At 44.4% G+C, this 23,683-nt stretch overlaps 1 protein-coding gene across 1 annotated transcript in view; it reads left to right on the top strand.

Moving 5' to 3' along the window:
* FASN (fatty acid synthase) overlaps positions 1-23,683 on the top strand; it is a 74,449-nt gene that overhangs the window by 29,153 nt on the left and 21,613 nt on the right. Inside the window, exons 15-33 of the mRNA XM_030534918.1 lie at positions 4,509-4,624; positions 5,057-5,232; positions 5,546-5,737; positions 6,057-6,137; positions 6,238-6,423; positions 6,778-6,957; positions 7,209-7,412; positions 8,980-9,290; positions 9,432-9,818; positions 12,461-12,625; positions 12,847-12,965; positions 13,093-13,247; positions 13,712-13,915; positions 15,866-16,016; positions 16,776-16,954; positions 17,519-17,638; positions 17,789-17,911; positions 19,865-20,088; positions 20,401-20,602. Of these exons, the coding sequence (XP_030390778.1) occupies positions 4,509-4,624; positions 5,057-5,232; positions 5,546-5,737; positions 6,057-6,137; positions 6,238-6,423; positions 6,778-6,957; positions 7,209-7,412; positions 8,980-9,290; positions 9,432-9,818; positions 12,461-12,625; positions 12,847-12,965; positions 13,093-13,247; positions 13,712-13,915; positions 15,866-16,016; positions 16,776-16,954; positions 17,519-17,638; positions 17,789-17,911; positions 19,865-20,088; positions 20,401-20,602 (3,475 nt within the window). The remainder of the gene's footprint in view (positions 1-4,508; positions 4,625-5,056; positions 5,233-5,545; positions 5,738-6,056; positions 6,138-6,237; positions 6,424-6,777; positions 6,958-7,208; positions 7,413-8,979; positions 9,291-9,431; positions 9,819-12,460; positions 12,626-12,846; positions 12,966-13,092; positions 13,248-13,711; positions 13,916-15,865; positions 16,017-16,775; positions 16,955-17,518; positions 17,639-17,788; positions 17,912-19,864; positions 20,089-20,400; positions 20,603-23,683) is intronic.

Below are 23,683 nucleotides of genomic sequence, written 5' to 3'. Positions count from 1 at the left end.
TGGACACAAGTCTGACATCAGGAATCATAACACTCAAAAACCAGTAGGAGAACACTTTAACCTGTCTGGTCATTCAGTGACAGACCTGTGGGTGGCAGTTTTGCAAAAGAAAAGCTTCAAAACCAGATTCCAACGAGAAACTGCTGAGCTGGAATTGATATGCAAACTAGATACAATCAACTTAGATTTCAATATTTGTAATGGCTCAGCCATTCCCAGTCCCTATTAAAACCTATCTCCCCTTGTAAGTATTCTTAGTCTCTGTGGTGCCACAAGTACTTCTATTCTTTTTGCGGATACAGACTAACACGCCTGCTACTCTGAAACTTCTTTGTTGGCCTCTGGAGAATCTAGTTTGAACTAGTATGTGTATATTTCCCCAGGAAGGTGGCATCAAAAGCTAAAAAGAGGAAGTTCATTAGCATCCCACTTCCTACCATAGAAGTCCTTACAGTGCCACAACACATGCATGGTTGCATTTTTAATTCAATATATCCTAAAGGTATTAACCCTAATGCAGTAAAGTTCATTTTAATTCAGTAACATTTGTTCAGGATATTGCAGGACATTGACATTGTGATACAGGCATTGTGACAAGATAGCTAATGTAGGATGGTGGGTCCTGCGCTTTTCTTGGTGTGGAGCTAAGATGCCACCCCTTGCCCCTGCTCTTGGGGCACCAAGGGCCCCACTAGTGGCCCAGGAAAGTGGTAAAGGAGGGAATCAGGGGCAGGGATCTGGGTTTGCCCTTTATTCTGAGGCCCTTACCCTCTTCCCCCTTGGGTGGGGTATCTTCGGTCCTTAAATACTGAGGGAGGGAGTCTCCTTTACTCCTAAGCTCCAGTCTTCTCTCCTTTCTCCTCCTCCCCGACTGCCTGAAGCAGGGGGTTTTATTAGGTTGCTAACAGGGCCTTAAATGGCTACAGGTGCTCCAATTAACCTGTAGCAACCCTCCCTAGTCTACAGGGAACCATGCCTTAATTAGCCTAGTTCCCCCACCACCACCACCACCACCACCACTCTCCCACTGCTCCCTGGCCCTCCTGTGTCACAGCATCTAATAAAGTATTCTTAAACAACTCACAATATTACCTTTTTCTGATTAAAGTCTTTGCAGCTGATTTGGCTTATAATTGTTTTCAGGTGTGACAATGGATGCCTCAACTTGATCTTAACTATAACTTGCTTCCAGGTTCATAGGCCTCTGCAGACAGACCTAGGAGGTGGCTGTCTAGCCACATAGGTACAGAGCTGGCAGTTGGGGTGGCACACATGTCATGAAGGCCAGTGTTCAACACAAAGGGGATAAATCTGCCCACTTCAATTCTTCTTTATCCTAGATGTTGCTTCTCTCGGGCTGTGGTAATGCATGACACAGGAAGACTTTCTATCTAAAAATCTCCTCAGTTGTGAGTTCTGGTTGCTGAGCTTCCCTCTGTGCTGAAGTTCCAACTCAAAAGCATTTGTTCTCTTGTCCATAATGCCCCCACCCTCCCTCCAGAAGCTGAAGACAGAAGCTCTCAGAGGAAGGCACCTTTTGTAGTTCCAGTGGTTCTTGGAAGTCCCATGAAACAGAAAAGAAAAAGGGTCTTTTTCTTTTTCTTGTTTTTGTTTTTTTGTTTTTGGGCCTCTTCCTCTGAGGTTCTCTTTGGAACTGTTGTCCTGGGATCCCAAGGGCTGCTCTCCCCTGGATTACCAGGTGCTGGTTCGAGTCTCTCTAGACTCTCTTCATCCCTTATATGCAATGGAAGAATGAATATTTGCTCCAGAACGTGGTTCCTGCAGCACAGGCTGGTGCTATGGTCATCTTGATTCTGAGAAACAGGAACTAGCCCACTATGTTATGGCTTGGAACCCTAATTCAGAAATAGCAATGTCTCGGAATATTCAGAGGTTCCTTTGAAAAGTTTCAGGGTTCAGTACTTAGTATTTTGGGAGTTTTGACCTATGGTTTTCTACTTCCTTTTCAAGCTGTGAGAGCAAAAAAAAAAAAAGGGCCTCTTGCTCTATAGACAGTGAAAGCCCTTGCATGGATTCTTAAATATCCAATGATGGAGATTCCACAACCTTCCTAGGCAATTTTTATTCCAGTACTTAACCACTCTGACAAGAAGTTTTTCCTAATGTCCAACCTAAACCACCCTTGCTGCAATTTAAGCCCATTGCTTCTTGTCCTATCCTCAAAGGTTAAGAAGAGCAATTTTTCTCCTTCCTTGTAACAACCTTTTATGGACTTGAAAACTGTTATGTCCCCTCTTAGTCTTCTCTTCTCCAGACTAAACAAACCCAGTTTTTTCAATCTTCCCTCATAGGCCATGTTTTCTAGGCCCTTAATCAATTTGTTGCTCTTCTCTGGTCTCTCTCCAGTTTGTCCACATCTTTCCTGAAATGTAGCACCCAGAACTGGACACAATACTCCAATTGAGGCCTAATCAGTGCAGAGTAGAAAGGAAGAATTACTACTTGTGTCTTGCTTACAGTACTCCTGCTAATACGTCCAGGAATGATTGTTGACTCATATTTTAGCTTCTGATCCACTATGTTCCAGGGCTGATGCTAGTTTTGGTAGGGTAGTCCTGCAATCCAGATACCTTGACCTCTGCCTCTTGATGCTTGTGAGTAACTTTTTAAGTGGCATACATGACTGCATCAAATCTCAAAGAAGCACAGTTATGATAAGTAACCATTTCTTCTTGTGGCTTTTACTGCACATGGAAAGACTAAAGATAGGAAGGTGTCTGTGACCATTGGAAAATTAAGGATCCAATGACTGGTTATGCTGGGAAGAAAGATGTGTTCCTCAGTGGCCTTAATTTTGAGAGTTGCAACCTATAAGGAAATTGTGGCCAGATGTACCTTTAGCTATGCTCAAAAGCTCTCCATTTTGGAATTCCTCTCCTGAGATAATGTTGAGCAGTGATTTTTTTTGGCCCTATTGAATTGGAAGCCATAGAAGTGGTGCTAGAGCCTTAGCAAGAGAAAAGGTAGTTATTCCTAAAAGAAATAGTGTTTTTGTTTTATTTTGGGCCTCCACAAATAGGAGATTCCTAAGGGAAATGAAATTCTGGACAGCTTCTCTAGGGAGAAGAATCTCTATTCTCAGGCCTGGTTCACAGCCTTTGATCTTTTGAAATGCCCACTTCCCACACTTCATTTAAAGCAAAAGCACAAAGTGACTCAGGTTCCTGGCAAGGAATTACTACTACTGGTACAAAGGTACTGCCTCTCAATGGAGCAGCAACGTATTCACTGAGTGCAGCATGGTAGTTTAAAGCTCATCTGTGACCGCAGAAGCATGCATGTCTATCCATACCTGGGCTTGCCCCGCTCTGGCACAGCCAGGCGGCTCTGCACTCTGCCCCATCCCCAGGCACCATCCCCGCAGCTCCCCTTGGAGCGCCAGAGGGGACCACGGGAGAATGTAGGAGCTGGAGCGGGGCCATACCATAGCTTCCAAGAGCCACGTGGAGCTGCCCCTGACCCTGCTTCCCAGCCGCAGTGCTGGAGTGGGGCAAGCCTGAGACCTTGCTCCCCAGTGGGAGCTCAAGGGCCAGCTTAAAACAGCCTGTGGGCTGGATCCAGCCCACGGGCCATAGCCTGTCCACCCGTTATAACTCTTTGTAATTAAAGATATAATATGACTAAAAGTTATGTGGTAATTGTAAAGCTGACAAGGGAAAGGAAAAACAAGGGTAGTAGCATTTTTAACATGGTATACAATATCTTGATTTTTAATTCCATTAGATGTAAGTAATACAGATGTTCAGAAGGCTTGGTAAGAGTTTTTAAAGATTCAGCCCCTGGGAAAGAGAGACTTAAACTGAACAATGTTAATGCAACATTAAGCTTCTACAGTTGAACCCAGTGAGACAATACAAAAGCTACCATATAGCACCATCAACATTAACTCAGTTGCACTGACTACCCTTTCTCCTCTTCTTTTTTTTTTCCCCCTGGGTCAGTGTGCAGCTTTACATTACTGTTTTTCTGTAAAATGTATCTCATCAAAATATGCAAGTTGTGCCAGGGGTGGCAGAACAGTTTTTATAGTGGGGGTGCTGAAAGCAGAAACCATGTATTTGGTGGTTGTTACTGCTTCAAGCCGGGGTGCTGCTGCACCTGCAGCATGCCTGAGTTGCCCAACATGACCAAGCAAATGTGGTTGTTTCACTTGTTTGTTACCACCTTCTCTTTTGCATTTCCTGGCTTTCATTGTGTTTCTGTGGGATTTTAGTATGTTGAGGTGTGGGGATTGGTTGGTGGTTTTTTAGGGCTATTAAGTAGATTTTTCTCCTTATTATGCTTTTGACCCTGCTCAAGGGAATGTGTCCTCCTCCTTTTCTTCTCTCTCCTTCCCCATGCCAAACAAATGTACTTGAACTTCAAACGAAAGACTTAATGTCATAGCCAGAGAAGTCTAAGGTCCAGAGAGAGAGAGCTGAAGGGGAGGGGGACTGCTACAACCAGGAAATGAATGAATTCCTCTGACAATGATCTTGCTTGATCAGGCTGTTCTGAGGAGAAGTCTGAAACCAACCTGCACCATACTACCTTTGATGAAGAGAGAGCACAAAAACAATCTGGAGTTCTTCCTGACACATGTTGGAAAGATCTACCTAACTGGGTAAGGAGCTGTTGAGAGCAGAGTGTTTGTGTCCTTTCCTTTGGTATGTACCTTTTTTGAGAGGGACTGAGACAGCCCCTTAGCTACCCTGTAGAACGATTTAGGGAATATGTGTCTACTACAGTCATGTTGTCGCTATGAAGACCTAAGACTATTGCAAAGAAAATGATATTGCTGGGGTTGGGGTAAATGCATTTTTCAAGAGGAGTTAAATTCTGAGGACTCTTGAAACTAGAGGTTAGACTACCTCCTGGATACAAGCATTGTGTCTCAGGGACTGCTGGTGCTATAATTGCAAATCTGACTGTTGCTGGTGCACTCTGGTGCTAGGTTTGCTGTTGGCCTTTCTATAGGAATCCCACAGACTGTTATAACTTATCACCACTGTCAGGGCTACAATCACTAAATTTTATTGACCTTTTGTCTTTCCAGAATAAATGTTCTCTCAAATAATCTGTTCCCACTTGTTGAATATCCTGCCCCAGTGGGAACCCCATTAATATCTCCTTACATCTTGTGGGACCACAGCCAGACTTGGGATGTCCCAAAAGCTGAAGACTTTCCCACCGGCTCTGGGGGATCTTCATCAGCATCAATCTATAATATTGGTGCGTACCTGTCTTCCTCACTTCTATGTCAGTTTCTCTTGTTCACAAAATGGGAATATAAAGTCCTCTAAGCAGCATCACCAAAACCTTATATGAAGAGGGTGTGCTAACTTTATATGGCTGGAACTGCTCTTGAGGTTAGAAATGAAGTGATCTGAACAAAGGTTGGTCTGGTTCCAAACAATAGCAGCTTTAAGACCTCTATATGCCAGGAGGGTTGTTATGAAATTCCTGGAAATTCCTACCTTCCAGGACGCGAAGACTTCAGAGTGAGTTCTAAAGGAATTTTTGTTCTTTCTTATTTAACTGGCAGATATGAATTCTGAATCCTCTGATAATTACTTGGTTGGTCACTGCATTGATGGCAGAGTTCTGTATCCGGCAACTGGGTACCTGGTGCTAGCCTGGCGAACTCTGGCACGGTCTCTGGGGATTGCCATGGAACAAATGCCTGTTGTTTTTGAAGAGGTTACAATCCATCAGGCAACAATCCTTTCTAACAAAGGTGAGAGAGAGGTTGCATCTGGGATCTCAAGCCTGAATAGTAAAGATTGGGAAAGATGGGCAGAAGGGAAGAGTGCATGGCAGTGGGGAGAGAGAAGGAGACAAATACATTACATTCCACCTTACCCTGTTTATACATCCTGAAGTGGGATATCATGTTATCTCTGTTCCATGTTGTGCATAGTGGGACAGAAGGTGGTGTTAAAAACAGGAGTTTCCGGGGAATTTGGGACAATTAGTGGAGGGAGTGCATGAGAAAATACATGAGATGGAAGGGTCTCCCTAACACACATTTCAGCAATCTCTGGGTTCGTTTGCAGGTTCAACACAGCTGGAGGTGAGACTTCTGCCTGCTTCCCACTGTTTTGAAGTGTCTGGGAATGGAAACCTGGCTGTAAGTGGTAAGTGGATAATTCTGGCTGTCCTGGCCTACTGTGAAGAATCCCATGCTGTGTATGTCTGAACACTGACTGCTCTTGTTCTCTATACTATGTATGTCAGGGAAAATTTGCCTTTTGGAAGAAACTGCTCTAAATAATTTCCGTAACCAGCAAGTTGACTTGGAGACCCCACCAAACATGAGGCCCAAATTCAGTCTGTCCAAGGCAGATATTTACAAAGAGCTGCGTCTGCGTGGTTATGATTATGGGCCAACGTTCCAGGGACTTCTAGAATCGAACAATGAAGGTGTGTCTTTCCTATAGAAAGATAATCAAGGAAGTTCTATGACTAATGATGTGAATGAATGTGATCTGTTTATTAAAAGGACTGTATTTAAAGTGTCATGGAGTGGGCGTGCTTAAGTGCATGACAGGATAAGAATTATTGTAACTGTATTGATGGAGCAGTGAGGAGGCTGGTCTCTGCTGGGCAGAGCAGGCAGGCAGGCATGCATTCCCAGGTATAGTTGTGTGGAGCAGAGCCTGTGCAGTCGATAAAATGAGGAAAAAATAAGATCTCTGTTCATCTGTCTTTCGAAGCAGATGTTCTCCTAAGTCTGCTGGGTGAAAGAGTACTGATGGGGCTGTTTCTCTTCCCCAGGTAACAGAGGAAAAGTCCTGTGGAATGGGAACTGGGTAACTTTCCTTGACACCTTGCTGCAGATGATCATCTTGGGTGAGACAGGTCACAGCCTCCGCTTACCCACTAGAATACGCTCTGTGTGCATTGATCCGTCATTACACCAAGAGCGAGTGCACAAATACAAGGATGATACTGAAGGTAATGAATCCTCTGCCACAACTGGAATTTTCCCAGCTTCTTTATGGCTCTCCAGGTGTTCTGAAGCAGCTTCACCTGCCCAAAATAGTAAGAGAGACTTGTAAGACCTATGGGTCTCCAAGTCACTCTGCTACTCCTTCTACTTTGTACTTTGACACAGGACCTACTCTCTCTGACCATATTAAGCACAGCAGTGCCTCTTCATGTGGAACTTTCAACATTTATCTGCATGTTCTCTTCTTGCCTTGCAGCTTTTGATGTTGTTGTTGACCGTTGCCTCGATAACATCATGGCAGGAGGTGTTCGGCTCTCTGGGCTCCATGCTACTGTGGCACCTCGGCGACAGCAGGAACAGAGACCTCCAACTCTGGAAAAATTTTGCTTTGTGCCCTATGTTGAGAGTGATTGTTTGTCTTCAGAGGCCCATCTTTGTGCCCATTTGGAACATTGCAAAGGTAAAGGGATTTCAGTACTACTATACCATGATGGTGAGCAGGCGTCAAGGGCTCTTTGTGAGGTGAGAGTATGTACCTGCTCAGCCTCTTGGAATCTTTGCCTGGAGAACAGCAAGGATCTGTCCCTGCTTCTACTGAGGGAAACAAGTCCAAATTACTCTAGCCTTGACATGCACACTGTGTCTGTGATTCAGTCCACTGGCAAAAGCCAGCTGTGACCCATTGCAGCAGAAAGTTTTTCCCAAAGCAGAGTCACAGTGGAACTGCTGCTGGGGGACCAGCTGACTCACCAACCCAGCCTTTTGGCACCAAAGGGATGGGCTGATTCAGCATTTCTCCAAGATATCCTCAACAGACAGGGCTCCTATGGAGTCCCAGCTGGAATTTTATGAGACTCCCAGAGAGAGGTGGAGGTGGGGATATACTTCCCCTTCCCCAGGGTTGAATGTGTCAGTTGCTGCAGTTGTCCTTGAAGATGCACAAGGATGTATATTAACCCTCAACACCTCTGGGAGGAGTCTAGCCCAATCGCTTTTCAAATATTGGCAGGAGACATATTACAATCCATCTTAATGCAAATTTCCTTCTTGTGCCTGCGAAGAGGGTTAGATGCATTTATTCATATGTTCTCACCTAAACCACAAACATACTCTTCTGACCATAACCAAGGAGGGTACAGCTCCAGGAGGTATTGAGCACGTGCTGGAACTGTTTATACCTTTTTTGTTCCTGGAGAAATCTACTGAGGATACTCATAGCATAGTAGACTATTAAGGGGTGGGATGAAGACCCAGGGAGGACAATCCCACCCATTCTCCTGGAATATTTCTTCAAAAGGCAAAAACCTTGTTCTTCAGGAATATTTCTGAGCCCCAGGGAAGGTGTTCCTGGCACAGATCTAGCAGCATCCAGAGACTGATCTTTTATCTTCCGAGCAAGAAAACTGATCTGATATTAAATTTGTTGGTGGAATTTTTTAGCAAGAGTCTCTGGGAGTTCCTAGAAGTTCTTGCCAGGACTTCCCTGATTTGGATCCTTCTCATCACTCCCTTTTTTTTCCCCCCTTCCTCTTACCCTAACTTAGTCTGTCTGTCTCTAACCCTGAGTGCCCCCCCACTCCAAAAGAATCTCCCAAAACAAAGGAATTTAAGTAAATCAAACAAATCATATATAAAATAAACAGACATGTGGCACAAACATGTCACATGTCTGACATGAGCTTTTAACCGCAGTCACTAAGGGGTCACATCTGGAGTTGGTTTGTTTTTTGGTCTCTTGGATGGTCTTACTGTGTGTCTGTATGGAGCCTACCCCAATGAGCTCTATCCTGATTGGCTGCTATCACAATACAAATCAGCGATAATAATGATCTCCTATTTGGAAATAGTTTCTGTAACTGGGTTGTATGGATTACATACTTGGGCCACACAGTAACCAAGACCCATGGCTAACATTTGTGGGAAGCCATGAGTGATGCTATTGTTTATTTGGAGAAGGAATCCTCTGCAGGACTGGAAGAAGAGGAGGAGCTGTGTAAGGAACTGATTTTTCTCCTCCTCCGTTCTAGGTCTGATTTGCAAATTACAGGAGAAAGTAGCATTCCATGGAGTCAAACTGGCCATCCCAGGGCTAGAGACAGTGGAGGCCTTTGGAGAGACTGTGTCCATGCAGAAGGGCCTCCTCCACATCCTTGCTGAAATCTGCCACCTGGAACTGAATGGAAACCTGTATTCAGAGCTAGGACAGATTGTTACTCGAGAGAAGATGCATCTCCAGGATGATCCCCTACTCAATGCCTTGCTAGATTCTCCTGAGCTGAAGGCTTGTGTGGATATAGCACTGGAGAACATTACCAGTCACAGGATGAAGATAGTGGAGGTTAGTTGGGACCCCAGGATGAGAAACTAGAGACTGAATCTCTAAGAGGCTTTGAAATCTCAGCAGTTTTTCTTCTCTTGTCATAATGTGCTAACGATGTTCAGGATTTTCATCTTATTCCCTCTGTTTCTTTCCTTGCAGGCTCTGGCAGGAGATGGACGTCTGTTTTCTCGTGTTACTGGTCTCCTAAATACTCAGCCCATGCTACAGCTGGACTACACTGCCACTGACCAAGCCCCAGAGATCCTTTCAGTCAGTGAAAGCCAGCTGCAGGAAACTGGTGTTTCCATTGCCCAGTGGGATCCTATCAGCCCTCCTCCTGGACACCTGACCAGTGCTGACTTGCTGGTGTGCAACTGCTCAGGGAGCATTTTTGGGAACCCAGCAGAGATTCTCTCCAACTTGGCAGCCACAGTGAAAGAAGGAGGGTTTATTTTACTGCACACCCTTCTCAAAGGAGAAACGCTTGGAGAAATCATCAGTTTCCTTACAACTCCAGATCTTCAGCAGAGAGGCCTCTTGGCTCAAGTAAGCAATTGGCTTTCCAGACTCTTTTGATGTTTGCTCTACAGTTAGCCCTAGACTCCACTTTCTTGGACACAGAATCTCAGGCAGTTCATTTCTTTGAATGGCTGCTTTATCCTATCTTGTCCCTTCTCAGGAATGTATAGAAATATTCCTAGTCAGCAGAGACTAGTTCTGAATCGATCTGTGTTGCAAAAGTAGAGAAGTCAATTCAGGTGAGTTTAGGTCAAAATTCCTTTCATCATGTATTTCAGGTGACCCATTTTAGTTCATATGGAGATCCATATGAAAACATACTCAATCTGCAAACTAGTTGCTCTAGTCTGTTTGCTGTATTATCATGGGGTCTCTGAGTTACAAGGTACGTTTTGTTCTATTTTTTTCCTGCTCTGGAATGCTGAAGGCAATGGGTTCTGCATCTAGGAAAATGAGAAAGTGGAGTCTGCAAAGCATTGAGAGACAGTCTAATCTCAGGATGTCTGATGGGCTCCAGAGAGAGCCATGGACAAGAGTATCCTTATAGCACAGCCAGGCCTTAACAAATTACAGTCAGGACTGGCGCTAGGAGTTTTAGCACCCTAGGCGCACGGCAATTTCTCCACCCCGCGCCCTGGTCCCACGGCTCCGGTGGAGCTGCCGCAGTCATGCCTGCGGAGGGTCCGCTGGTCCGTGGCTCCGGTGGAGCTGCCTCAGTGGTGCCTGCGGGAGGTCCACCGGAGCCGCGGGAGCAGCTGATCGTCCGCAGACACGACTGCGGCAGCTCCACTGGAGCCACCTGCCGCCCCCTCCGGCAAAATGCCGCCCACCAATAATCCTGGCTCCCTAGCCGATTGCCTAGGCCGCCTAAATGGAAGCGCTGGCCCCGATTACAGTAGCTGTTTACATGGTGTCTCTCTCTCCCTGTGAGGTTGCAAACTGCTTCATAAAGATCCTTTATCCAGTCCGGATAAAGGATACACAGCACTTCTTTTTAGGACAGGAAGTGAAAAAGAATACTATAACCCATTGAAACAACAAATGGAAATAAGGGAGTTAAATATAATCCCCTGGAGTTGGAATGTAGCTGAGACACTGATTCTTAACAGCCCAACTCTCTTGCAAAAAGTCCTCTGAGATGATGAGCATGAGCTTGCATTTTGCATTTTACCCAAGGGTGAGGGAATGGTGCAAGCTCAGAACCTTCTTTACTGAAAGATCAGACTTTTGCACAGCAATGTTTTTGTCAATCAGCAATATAAAATGTGAATCTGTTGAGTTTATAACCTAATTCTCCTACAGTTACTGGAGGTCTGTCTTGATAGTAACAAATTCACTGAGTAAGATCCTTCCCTCCTGTATACCGTCAATCCTACTGAAATTAACAGTGCACTATTGGATGTGAAGTGAATGCAGAATTTGACCTGTTGTGATCACTAGCCTTCTTCTTCAGTAATTTTTTCTAAACATGTAATAAAAGGAGGTATTATGAATCAAAGTTACTCAATTGTCCTTGTGCCTTTTTATAAGTCACTTTTTTTCCCGTTGATTTATACCTTCCTTTAAGTCTTTTATCCTGTCAGAATCCTAGGGTGGCAAAAGTGAAGTGCCATAGCTGAGTGACATCTGGCACCTGATACCTTTGAAAGAAAATGTGGCTTTCCCAAGTGACACTCTTGCATGAATTAAAGTACTCTTGAAACTTTTTTTGATTTTTTTCTGTTTCCAGTCCCTTTCATGCTCGCGTTAGACTGTACTGTAGAACTATATGTGCCTCTGGACCTGTCACGCATACAGCTGAAGAGCATTTAATTTTCCTCCTCTTTTGGTGCAGTGTCACTTGCTTCTAGAAAATGTTGCAGCCACTTCCTCCTGTTCTCTGCTAGCTGCCCTTCCAGATGGAGGGATTCAGGTTGCTGTGTCCACTCTACTTTTGTTGTTGCTGTTGTTAACTTACTTATGACAACCAAAAGTGCTGAAAAGAGAACTCTGTATTTCTTGGTCCCAGTCCCCTGACCTAGGTCAGTAACCCCTAAATCCAGTCGTCATTGTTTATAAGCAGCATTACTCTTGCTAGGCAGAGAGCCACCACAGTCCTCATTATTCTCAATGAGGGATCTGTAACTTCTACAACTTCAGTATTTTGGAACATGTAAGGACCTCTTGATTTTATAGTCTGAGATGTTACCTAATATTTAATTCTATTAGTTTGCTAAGTTGGGCGTGCCCAAAATTATGTGTAGCAGGTCTAAGATAGTTGCAATATCATCTTTATGTTCTGTGTTTCACAGCAGCTAGCACAACGAGGTACTGGTCCATGATTAGGGTTCTTTGGCACGATGGTAATACAAATAAAAGTGAATATCTTTTGACAATTTGGAGAGCTGCTGTGGTGGAAGTAGTGACTTGTTGTGACTATTAGAAGTCCTGTGTAAAACTCAACAATAGTCTTATCATAGTTAGTATTTATCAAACTGACCTGGGGAGGAAATGACCAGGTTGATGCATAGGATCTCTGGCAAAAGCTTACCCCGTCTGTATAGAAGTAGGAGGATAGGACCAGCTGATGATTTCCATTGAGGACATGTTGCACACAGTAGAAGTCTAGTTTGCAATTCTAATCTTTCCTGACTCTTTGCCAATAATTTTAATCTTTCTTGCTTTGGCAGGCAGAATGGGAGGATTTATTTAGGAAGACCTTGTTGAATTTGGTTGCTGTGAAGAAATCATTTTTCGGTTCAGTCATCTTCCTGTGCCGCCGGCAAGCTTCTGCCAAGATCCCAATTTTCCTGCCTGTAGAGGAGACCCATTACAAGTGGGTGGAATCTTTAAAGGTGAGAATTCCTGTGGTATGGAGTTGGCTACATGTCTCTCCTATTTCCAGGCCTTTCATACAGTAGACAAGAAGCCTTGAAAACAGGGTGTCTAAGCTTCACAGAGCTCTTTCCCTGTGTATAGGGAAACCAGAGAGTTTCTTTTAAACCATCTCTTATGGAAATAAGAACCCTTTACTTTTCTGTGAAGCCTAATCAACCTGGCTGGATTTCTCTTGTAGGTGATCTTAGCTGATGCATCTGAGCAGCCTGTGTGGCTGACTGCTACCAGCTGTGGGAATTCAGGAATTGTGGGAATGGTGAACTGTCTTCGCCAGGAACCAGGAGGTCACAGGATCAGGTACAAAAAAAGCAATGTTTAGTCACAATTGGAGAGGAGACGATCTTCCATCAGTTTCTTCAACACAGGACATGGAAGCAAGTAAAATGACAAATGTGGATTGAATGTTTGTTTGTTTTCTCTCTAGATGCCTGTTTGTTTCCAACCTGAATTCCTCCTTGGCCATCCCTCCCACAAGCCCTTCTGCCAGGGAGATGCAGAAAATCCTACAAGGAGACCTGGTGATGAATGTGTATCGTGATGGAAAGTGGGGCTCCTTCAGACACTTTCTGTTGCAGCAAGGTGACTTTTATGATCAGGGCCTGATGGTCATTTGGCAGCATTTCCCCCCACAGGTCTTGGAGTGAGATTTGAGGAGGTACTTTTTCTTATCTTTTATTGGCCCAAGGAATTACTCCTCTGATGTACTGGTACCTGATGTACTGGTACCTTTGGGCAATTACTGTCCCAATTCCATGACAGGACAGTGCCATGTGCCAATGTCACCAGGTAGAATGAGCTGCTTTGTAGTGTTCAGCTGAGATTACAGGGAAAGGAGGGTCTTCGTTGGGGTGAATGGGAGGAACTGGCTAGCTATAAATGGAAAATTTCCCCTCACCCATGTGTGGCTCCCATGCCTTGTCTGTCCCATAGTATGCATGCTATCCTTGCTGTACAAGGAATCTCTTCCATCAAATGAAATGTCTATGCCATGTAAAGATCTCTCCCCTCAAAGAAGTCACTGGCTTTTCCTTGTTCTCCTGCAGCTCAGCCTCAGGAATTGACAGACTATGCTTACGTGAATGTGCTGACCCGTGGGGACCTCTCATCCCTTCGCTGGATTTCCTCTCCGCTTCGCCATTTCCACACCACCAATCCTAACATTCAACTCTGCAGGGTCTATTACGCATCTCTTAATTTCCGTGATATTATGCTGGCTACAGGGAAGCTCCCTCCGGATGCTATCCCAGGTGAATTGGGGAGATTGGGCAGTTTTCACAACTAAAATTATGTAAATAAGTTTCCAAGTGTGACGAGAACGTTCCAGTTTTACCAGCACACTAGATGTAAATCAGCCTTTTTTTTTCTTTGCTTATGCAAGGTTGATATTTGAAAATAAGAGGTATTGTCTAAACATAGAAATGAGTGCTAGGAACTCCTGAGTGCTACTGCAGTGCCAATACCATTTGGCATTTATATAGTATTTAATTTAATGCACCCCACAGGTCACATATGAGGTGAGTATTTCTCCTTTTCTTAAAAGGAGTACTGAGTTGGAGGTGAAGTGACTTGGCCAAGACCCCAAAAGGTGTCAGTTTAAGACATAAGTGGGCAAACTACAGCCCGCGTACTGGCCTAGGCCCCTCAGGGCTTTGGATCCGGCCCGTGGTATTGCTTCCCGTGGCACCGCAGGCCCCCCACCAGTTTCAGAAGCAGCTAGCACCACTTCCCTGGGGCCCCCAGGCAGGAGGGCAGAGGGCTCAGTGCATTGCCCTTGCCTCCAGCAGCTCCAATTGGCTGGGAACAGGAAAGAGCTGCCAGTGGGGGCTTCGGGGGAGGTACCTGGAGGCACAGCAATGGCAGCGCGCACAGAGCCCTCCGCTGCCCACCTGTTTTTCCCTTCTTCTTCCCCCCCCCCCCCACCCCCCCCCCCAGGGGCCGCAGCGCTTCCTGGAGTGACTCGGGGCCGGAACAGGGGAGGCATGTAGGGAGCCTGCCCTGGCCCCAGTGAGTGCTGCTGCCATCCCAGAGCTGCTTTAGGTAAGCAGTGCCAGGCCAGAGCCTGAACCCTGCCAGCATTCCACCCCCCATCTCCCTGCCCTGAGCCCCCTGGTACACCCCACACTCCTCCTGCATCCCGACCCCCTGAGCTCCCTGCTGCACCCTGCACCTCTGTGCACCCCAAACACCTGCCCTGTGCACTCCACATCCCCCCTGCACCCCAACCTCCTGCCCTGAGCCCCTTCATACACCCTGCATCTCTCCTCTGCCCCAATCCCTTGCTCTGAGCCGCTTCCTGCACACCGCACCCCCCCCACACCCTGCACTCTCTCCTGCACCCCTACCCCAACCCTGCATACAACTTCCCCACCCAGATGTGGCCCTCGACTCACAAAGTTTGCCCACCTCTGGTTTAAGAACTAAGATTAGAATCTGGGAGTTCCTAGCTAACAGTCCTCCACTCATGCTATAGATAGACTGCCTCTTTGGCCTTGGGCAAATCACTTCAGTGCTCTGTGCCTTGGTTTCTCCACCTGTAAAATGGAGCTAATATACTCTTACCTCACAGGGAGTTGTGAGAATTAATATTTTGTCTGTGTAAAGCAGTTTTGAAGCTGTGTAGAACTAAAGTAGCGTTGGTGGTGTTTGGCTGTTAGCTGACTTAACTGGAGAGTGTCCCCATCCTAGTCTAGCCACCCTAAATGTGTCTATTCTTTCTCTAAATTAGAGTCTTAGTGTGAATCCTCCTTGTCTATAGATCAAGTGACTGAATTCCAGCATCCCCAAAGGACCTAATGTGTGATGGTTTGTTTTTTTTTTCAGAGATGAAGGAAAAGATCCTGCAAACAAGATGAGATTTCAGTACAGTTTCCCAAAAGAAAGCTAGAAGCTAAAACGATAGCATTGAGAATAGAAATTGAGATTTGTTGTGCTCAGCTAATCCTAGAGCTGTGACTGGCAGTGCTTCTCAGCTTTCTGGGGAGTTTGTAGGAAGAGAAAATAAGCAACTATGTTTAATGAGATATGCAAGCAGGAAGCTAATTTCAGGATTTGGAGATGTTTTCCCTGGAGCTGGGGAGAGAGAAAGAAGAGGGGAAACTCTAATCACCACTTCAGAGAGATGGTTTTTGTTGGTGAATATTTTACCCAGAGGATTTTACAGGAGCAATTTCATTGCAATAATTCTATCCCTTTCTCAGGTAACTGGACTCTGCAGCAGTGCATGCTGGGAATGGAATTCTCAGGACGGGACCCCACTGGAAAAAGGGTGATGGGATTGCTCCCAGCAAAAGGGCTGGCTACAGTGGTGGACTCTGACAAGAGGTTTTTGTGGGAGGTGCCAGAGAACTGGTAGGTCTCTTTGTTCTGTTTTTTCCCACATGTTAATAAGATTATACCATGCAGTTGCCTGAATGAAACTGAAGTCTCATTTGGGGTTGATTACAGAGTGTCTTGTATCAACTTTCTTGACTGGCCTGTGCTGTTTGCATTCTATACATCAGTTTTCCCACAGACACTGGTGTCATGTACCTTGGTATCTGTCACTGCGGTAGCTAAGCACCATTATTGAGCTATAGCAGATTCCTCTCTTTGCCTCTCTTTGCTTCAGTAACTTAGGTGTATCTACACTGGGGGGAAGGTTTAGTTTTGACTATCTGTTATTGAAAGCTTTGGCCAAAAAGGTGAGACTTGCAGTATGCTCTTAAAACAGTTAAGTAAGTGGGGCTCAGTTTTACCTGCTCTGGTAGGCTGGCTTACAGTTGAAGGCCCTCCACCAAGAATATTTTGTCTTTTGTTGTAATGGCTTCACCCTGGGCACTGCTAGCTGCATTGTGCCAGAAGAGTCTAGCTGTATCAGTGGGTGTGAACAGAGAGAGGTAGTCAGGCCCTAAATTACTAAGGACCTTTTCAAGGAATAAGAGTGCGGCCTTCAGTTGGCAGTGAAGGTTAACTGGGAGTCAATGCAGACTTACGCATGTATTCCCATTAAAGAGGAACAGTGCTGCATTTTTGTACAAATTGGAGAGTCAGTGTGGTCTCCACCCTCCATTCCAGATTCAGGGAGATGCTTCTTCCAGTACTGAAAATTCTTTATTTTCCTTTCTTTAGGACTCTGGAGGAGGCAGCCTCAGTGCCTGTGGTCTATGCCACTGCTTATTACGCTTTGGTTGTTCGAGGTGGTATGAAGAAGGGAGAGAGTGTACTCATTCATTCAGGCTCTGGGGGTGTGGGACAGGCAGCCATTGCTATTGCGCTGAGCATGGGCTGTCGTGTCTTTGCTACTGTAGGTAAGTAATGAAGTCCTGTTTCTGTAACTCACCTTCTGCACAGTTTCCTACCAGTTTATATTAATCTTGACCTCAGGTTTCTCAGCTGCTGGCCACATAACAAAATCTTCCCCTTTCTCCCTGCCACAAACAAATGCATACACATGCACAAACACCCTTACCTCTGCATGGAGCATCACTATCTTCATTTAACTAGTGTAAATTGAGAGTGACTCCAATGAAGTCACAGTTACAAGGGTATGAGAAGAAAATAAGGCCCTGTATCTTTAGATACAGTAGCTTCTCTGAGATGTGACCAAAGAAAGTGTATGACTTGGTTTGTCCCTCGCTGTAATAAAGCCATCATTAACTTGCTAACAGGAACAAGGTAATAGCTATAAACCTACCTTTGTCCAGAGGATCTCCAGGTGTAAAGTCCCAGAGCTCTGTTACAGGTGACTGAGAGCTCCTCGGAGTTGCATCCTAGCCCTGTCCTGTTAGCAGAGGTTTCAGCAGAAGGCAGTGGAATGTATGAGCCAAGTAGTGCTGGTGTCTCAGGAAAATAAAATGCTCCTCTGTTGTCAGGTTCTGTTGAGAAACGCGAGTATCTCCAAACAAGATTCCCTCAGCTGGATGCTAACAGCTTTGCCAACTCCAGAAATACCTCCTTTGAGCAACATATACTGCGGGTCACCAATGGAAAAGGTGAGTGAAAGGAATAGTGGATGCCAGAAGGGTTGCAGAGTTAGAAAGATCATGGCTAGAACTGGTTGTATAGATAAGGAAAAGTCACTGAGAGTGTCCGATTCTCTGCCAGGAAAGATTATGCTAAATACTGTTACTGCTTTCTTGTAGGGGTCAACCTGGTATTAAACTCCCTGGCAGAAGAAAAGCTCCAGGCCAGTCTCCGTTGCCTTGCTAGACACGGACGCTTCTTGGAAATAGGCAAATATGATCTGTCTAACAACAGCCCACTTGGTAAGATATATGGCATCAGGAAACATCTAGTCTTAGCTAGACTATATCCATATCCCACAATATGAACATTGTCAGAGCTTTAAAAGGTGTGTGTACCAAGCAAAACCATGAACTTTGCAATGATACATTCATCACTGATCATTTATCAATTTTTTCCAAGTATCTTCATGAAAACTCCTCTGCTGTGATTCTTGCATGGGAGAAGCTCCTCATAAATATGTGTAAAGCCACAAAGTTATCCTTCTTAAAGTCTCTCTTTTTAAAACAAACCTACGCCATAATGCCTACAAAACACTTGACAGTGGTTAGACCACTAGTGTGATATGACCACCGCTTATTACACAGTCCTAATTATCTCTGTAAAGTGTAGCTCCCCTGTATGTTTGTATCCATTTACCTCTCATCATTCTATTTGGATTGTAAGCTCTTTAGGGCAGGGACTTTTTATTCATCACATATTTGTACAGGGCCTACCACAATGAGCCCCAGTCAGGGCCCTCTAGGCATTACTGCAATACTAACAATGAAAAACAGGTTTATAACTAGGACAGAGTTGGTGTATATGTGTTAGGTCAAGTCTTAACATCATCCTCAATTATCTTGAAGATCATTATAAACTGTAAGTAACATGTTAATGAAACTTACCGATGATGTTAAATTAGGAGGCACTGCAAACACAAGTGAGGACAGGAAAATGATCCAAAGGGACCTAGAGACATTAGAAACATGGCAGAAAATAATAATGTGATTCAGCTTGGAAAAATGAAGCTAATACATCTGGGGTGAGTGGGAATCAAATGCTGCTACTCCAATGGGAGGGGAAAATCCTGGGAAGCTGTAATGCAAAAAGAGACTTGACATAGGTTAGTAATATGATAAGGCAACAAAATGATGATGAAATTTTGGGCTGCATCGCAAAGACATCACAGAGCAAGGAGGTGATGGTGCTGTTGTGTTGATCACGCCTGGAATATTCCATTTAGTTCTGGGCATCTCATTGCTACAAAGATAAAGCCAAATTGACTGGATCTCCAAAAACAGCAACTGAAGTGGTCATGGGGCTGTAGGAACTGATGTGAGGGGAAAAAAGGTCTGTTTAGCTTGGTTAAATGGTTCACAGTGTCTGTGTGTGTCAGGGATGGAACTGAGGATGGAGAGGAGTTACTTAAGGCTGTAGCATAGAGTATACCCACTAGGAAAAGGGAAACCTAGATTAACAGTTCAGAAAAACTTCCTGGTGATGGGTTATATCAAGCTGTGGAATAGTTGCTTACAGGAAGTGGTGGCAGCCCCATTGCTTGGGTCTTTTAAAACTTGTCAAGACAAAGAACTAGAAAGTGTCCAACAGGGAAGAATCCACTGTAGAGCTGGACAGGAAGATTAATAGTGCTTTTACTTCTGTACTTTCTGTGGTTCAGCTCTCATCAGTTGCTTCTATTCTCAAGATAACTGATCAGCCATTTATAGTTTGTCCTGATGAAATGGTGCTTGTAACTAATATCCTTGCCAGCGACTTGTATGTGGAGTCTCTGTTGAACTAGTCGGGTTTAGTGAAGACCCGCTAAATCTATGGCAGAGTGCCCTCTGGTTGACCTTGGTACTCTACCTCTCCGAGAAGACTAAAAGAAGTCTCTCGACCAGAGAGCATCTCCTGTCAACGCAATGCAGTCAAGACACCCCAGGGTAAGTCGACCTAAGCCATGTCGACTCCAGCTACATTATTCATGTAGCTGGAATAGCGTAACTTAGGTCAGCTTACCTCGGTAGTGAAGACAAGCCCTTGGCAAAATAACTGGTTTATGAACTTTTTCCCTGTTGCCTTGTAACTGTTATGCCCTATACTCATATATCGCTTATTAGCATGGAGACAAACAAATGGTTTTGGAAGCTAAGAAATTTAATTTGACAAGAAACTGAGGCAGTATGGTGTGCTAACGCTGTTGCTTCCTCTAGGAATGGCTCTTTTCCTGAAGAATGTAGCATTTCATGGAATACTGCTAGATGCCATATTTGAAGAGGGAAACCAGGAGTGGGAGGAAGTGTCAGACCTGCTGAAAATGGGTATAAGAGATGGTGTGGTAAAACCCCTGAGGACTACGATCTTCAACAGAGAGGAGGTAGAAGCTGCCTTCAGGTTCATGGCACAAGGAAAACACATTGGCAAAGTTATGATCAAGGTAATGACACACCTGTAGGCCTTGGCTTCTTTACATCTGTCATCCTGACCCAGGAATCCTGTGAGTATGAACTGCATACAAAAAAACAGGCTATGTGTAGTGAGGTTGAAATTCCCTAACTAGAGCAGCATAGCTGGGAAGGAGAGAAAGAAGGGATCTGTCCATTTAGTGAGGGAAAATAACTCCTTCACTCACAATATTGCCAGCTCAGCCAGTTGACACATCTAATACTCTAGAGCCCTTGGTTCTGGATCCAAAGAGCTATGACATATTTCCTCTCTTACTTAATTGTTGTTGTCTGATTGTTGGAAGGTCCATGAGGAAGAGAAGGAATTTCCTGCGAGGGAGACTGAAGCTGTCAGACTCTCTGCCATCTCACGAACTTCCTGCCCACCTACAAAGTCCTACATCATCACAGGCGGACTAGGCGGCTTTGGGCTAGAATTGGCTCAGTGGCTGGTTGAGAGAGGCGCTCAGAAGCTTGTACTGACCTCTCGTTCTGGCATACGATCTGGTAAGTGGATAACCTAAAATAAGGGGTGGGGAGAATGGAGATCAGGAGTTGTGGTCTCATGATTGTGCCCGTGGTTGATGTTTCAGATTGTAGTCTGCAATGAAAATTGAGGCACCAAGTAGAGCTCAGTTCCCATGTCCCTCTGATCATCCAGTTTCCTGAAACCCCACACTGTCCCATCTGGTTTTTCCCTCTCCCTTTAAACGTGCTATAGTCTCCAGTAGTCCAAGAGAAATCTCTTCACCTAACCTCCTTTTCCATCTACTACATCATCTCTTGCCTTTCCTTTGCCTTTGAATTTCTTCAGTGGACTTTCTCCTTTTGCTGCTTATGATGCCTTTGTTAATACATGCACTCATCCTCTCACGTGTTACATAAGAACATAAAAACAAACATACTGGATCAGACCAAAAGTCCATCTAGCCCAGTATCCTGTCTTCCAACAGTAGTCAATGCCAGATGCCCCAGAGGGAATGAACAGGTAATCAACAAGTGATCCATTCCCTGTCGCCCATTCCCAACTTCTGGCAAACAGAGGCTAGGGACGCCAGCCCTGCCCATCCTGGCTAATAGCTACTGAATTTATCTAGTTCTTTTTTGAACCCTTTTGTAGTCTTGGACTTCACAACAGCCTGTGGCAAAAAGTTCCAAAGATGGACTGTGCATTGTGTGAAGAAATACTTCCTTTTATTTGTTTTAAACCTGCTGCCTATTAATTTCATTTGGTGACCCCTAGTTCTTGAATTATGAAAAGGAGTAAATAACACTTCCTTATTTACTTTCTCCACGCCAGTCATGATTTTATAGACCTCAATCATATCCCGATTAGTCGTCTCTTTTTTCCAAGCTGAAAAGTCCCAGTCTTATTAATCTCTTCTAATATGGAAGCTGTTCCATACCCCTAATCATTTTTGTTACCTTTTTCTGAACCTTTTCCAATTCCAATATATCTTTTTTTGAGATGGGATGACCACATCTGCATGCAGTATTGAAGATGTGGGTGTACCATGCATTTATATAGAGGCAACATGATATTTTCTGTCTTATTATCTATCCCTTTTTCTTAATGATTCCCAACATTCTGTTCACTTTTTTGACTGCTACTGCTCCGTGGAGTTTTGTTTTCAGAGAACTATCCACAATGACACCAAGATCTTTCCTGAGTAGAAACAGCTAATTTAGACCTCATCATTTTATATGTATAGTTGGGATTATGTTTTCCAGTGTGCATTACTTTGCATTTATCAGCATTAAATTTCATCTGCCATTTGTTGCTCAGTCATCCAGTTTTGTGAGATCCTTTTGTAGTTCTTTCCAGTCTGCCTGGATCTTAACTATCTTTAGTAATTTTGGAGCATCTGCAAATGTTGCCACCTCACTGTTTATCCCTTTTTTTCCAGATCTTTTATGAATATGATGAATAGGACTGGTCCCAGTACAGACCCCTGGGGGACACCACTATTTACCTCTTTCCGTTCTGAAAACTGACCATTTATTCCTACCCTTTTTTCCCTGTATTTTAACCAGTTACCAATCCATGAGAGGACCTTCCGTCTTATCCCATGACAGGTTACTTTGCTTAAGAGCCTTTGGTGAGGAACCTTGTCAAAGGCTTTCTGAAAATCTAAGTACACTATATCCACTGGATCACCCTTGTCCACATGCTTGTTGACCCCCTCAAAGAATTCTAGCCATTGGTGAGGCATGATTTCCGTTTACAAAAACCATGTTGACTCTTTCCCAACAAGTTATGTTCATCTATGTGTCTGACAATTTTGTTCTTGACTATAGTTTCAACCAGTTTGTCTGGTACTGAAGTCGCACTTTACTGGCCTGTAGTTGCCAGGATCACCTCTAGAGCCCTTTTTAAAAAATGGCATCACATTAGCTAGCCTCCAGTCATTTGGAACAGAAGCTGATTTAAATGATAGGTTACAGACTACAGTTAGTAGTTCTACAATTTCACATCTGAGTTCCTTCAGAACTCTTGGATGAATACCATCTGGTCCTGGTGACTTATTACTATTCAGTTTATCAATTTGTTCTAAAACTTCCTCTAATGACCTCTCAATCTTGGACAGTTCCTCAGATTTGTCACCTAAAAAGAATCTCAGGTTTTGGAATCTCTCTCACATCCTCAGCCATGAAGACCGATGCAAAGAATTAATTTAGCTTCTCCGCAATGGCCTTATCGTCCTAGAGTGCTCCTTTAGCAGCTTGATTTGTCCTGTGGCCCACTGGTTGTTTAGCAGGAAGCCTGCTTCTGATCTACTTAAAAAGGGTGCCCTGTACAATCTGGCTTCTACCTTTCCACTCTACTGAAACTGTCCTTACTCAAGTCCCCAGTGACCCTTTCCTTTACAAAGTCTCTGTGTCCTCCTCCTAGAGATTCTCATGCTCTTAGTTTCAAAGACTCTGGATCTTCCCTCTCCAACCATTATTCAGGGATAGTGACCTTCAAGCTCTTTGTCTTGTCCCCTCCCCAGAGATCTGTCATTGGTCTTTTTTCCCTCTAGCTCATAGCCCTGTGTGACATTACCCAATAATTAAATGACTCAGATCTGCCTCACTGCCTCATCCACAATTTGTCTTTGACCTATGTTCCTCTGTCCGGACACCAACTCAGGCTCAACATGGGAAAAACTACTACTTTTTCTATTTCCATTGGCAAATCTGCTATCATGTATGTTCTGCAGACATGCAAAGCTTAGTGGCATTTGACTCCCCACCTCAGTCCTCCAACTTTGATGTTGCTAGCTCCTGCCAACTTCTGCATTCCAAAATCTTTCTGTTCCTTTTTATTCCACTGCCTTAAATCTTGTCCAGCTTTTCATCTCTCACCTTAGTTACTGCACCCTTTTTCTTTCTTCCACCTCCTTCACTCTTGCCTTCCTTTTCCTGATCTGTCCAAAGTGCTACTATGAAAATAATCCACCCTGCCTACTGCTCTGATCATGTCCATCCCCTCTTCAAATCCCTTCACTGCTGCAGCAAACATTGTCCCTGGTTTCAAAATCATATATAATTCTGTTCCTGCCTACCTCTTTTCTCATCCTTTGTTCACAACTCCTCCTTCATTTC

Source organism: Gopherus evgoodei, chromosome 15 (genome assembly GCF_007399415.2).
Source record: "Gopherus evgoodei ecotype Sinaloan lineage chromosome 15, rGopEvg1_v1.p, whole genome shotgun sequence".
In the NCBI taxonomy this organism is placed as follows: domain Eukaryota; kingdom Metazoa; phylum Chordata; order Testudines; family Testudinidae; genus Gopherus; species Gopherus evgoodei.
This window is presented reverse-complemented; position numbering and strand designations above follow the sequence as displayed.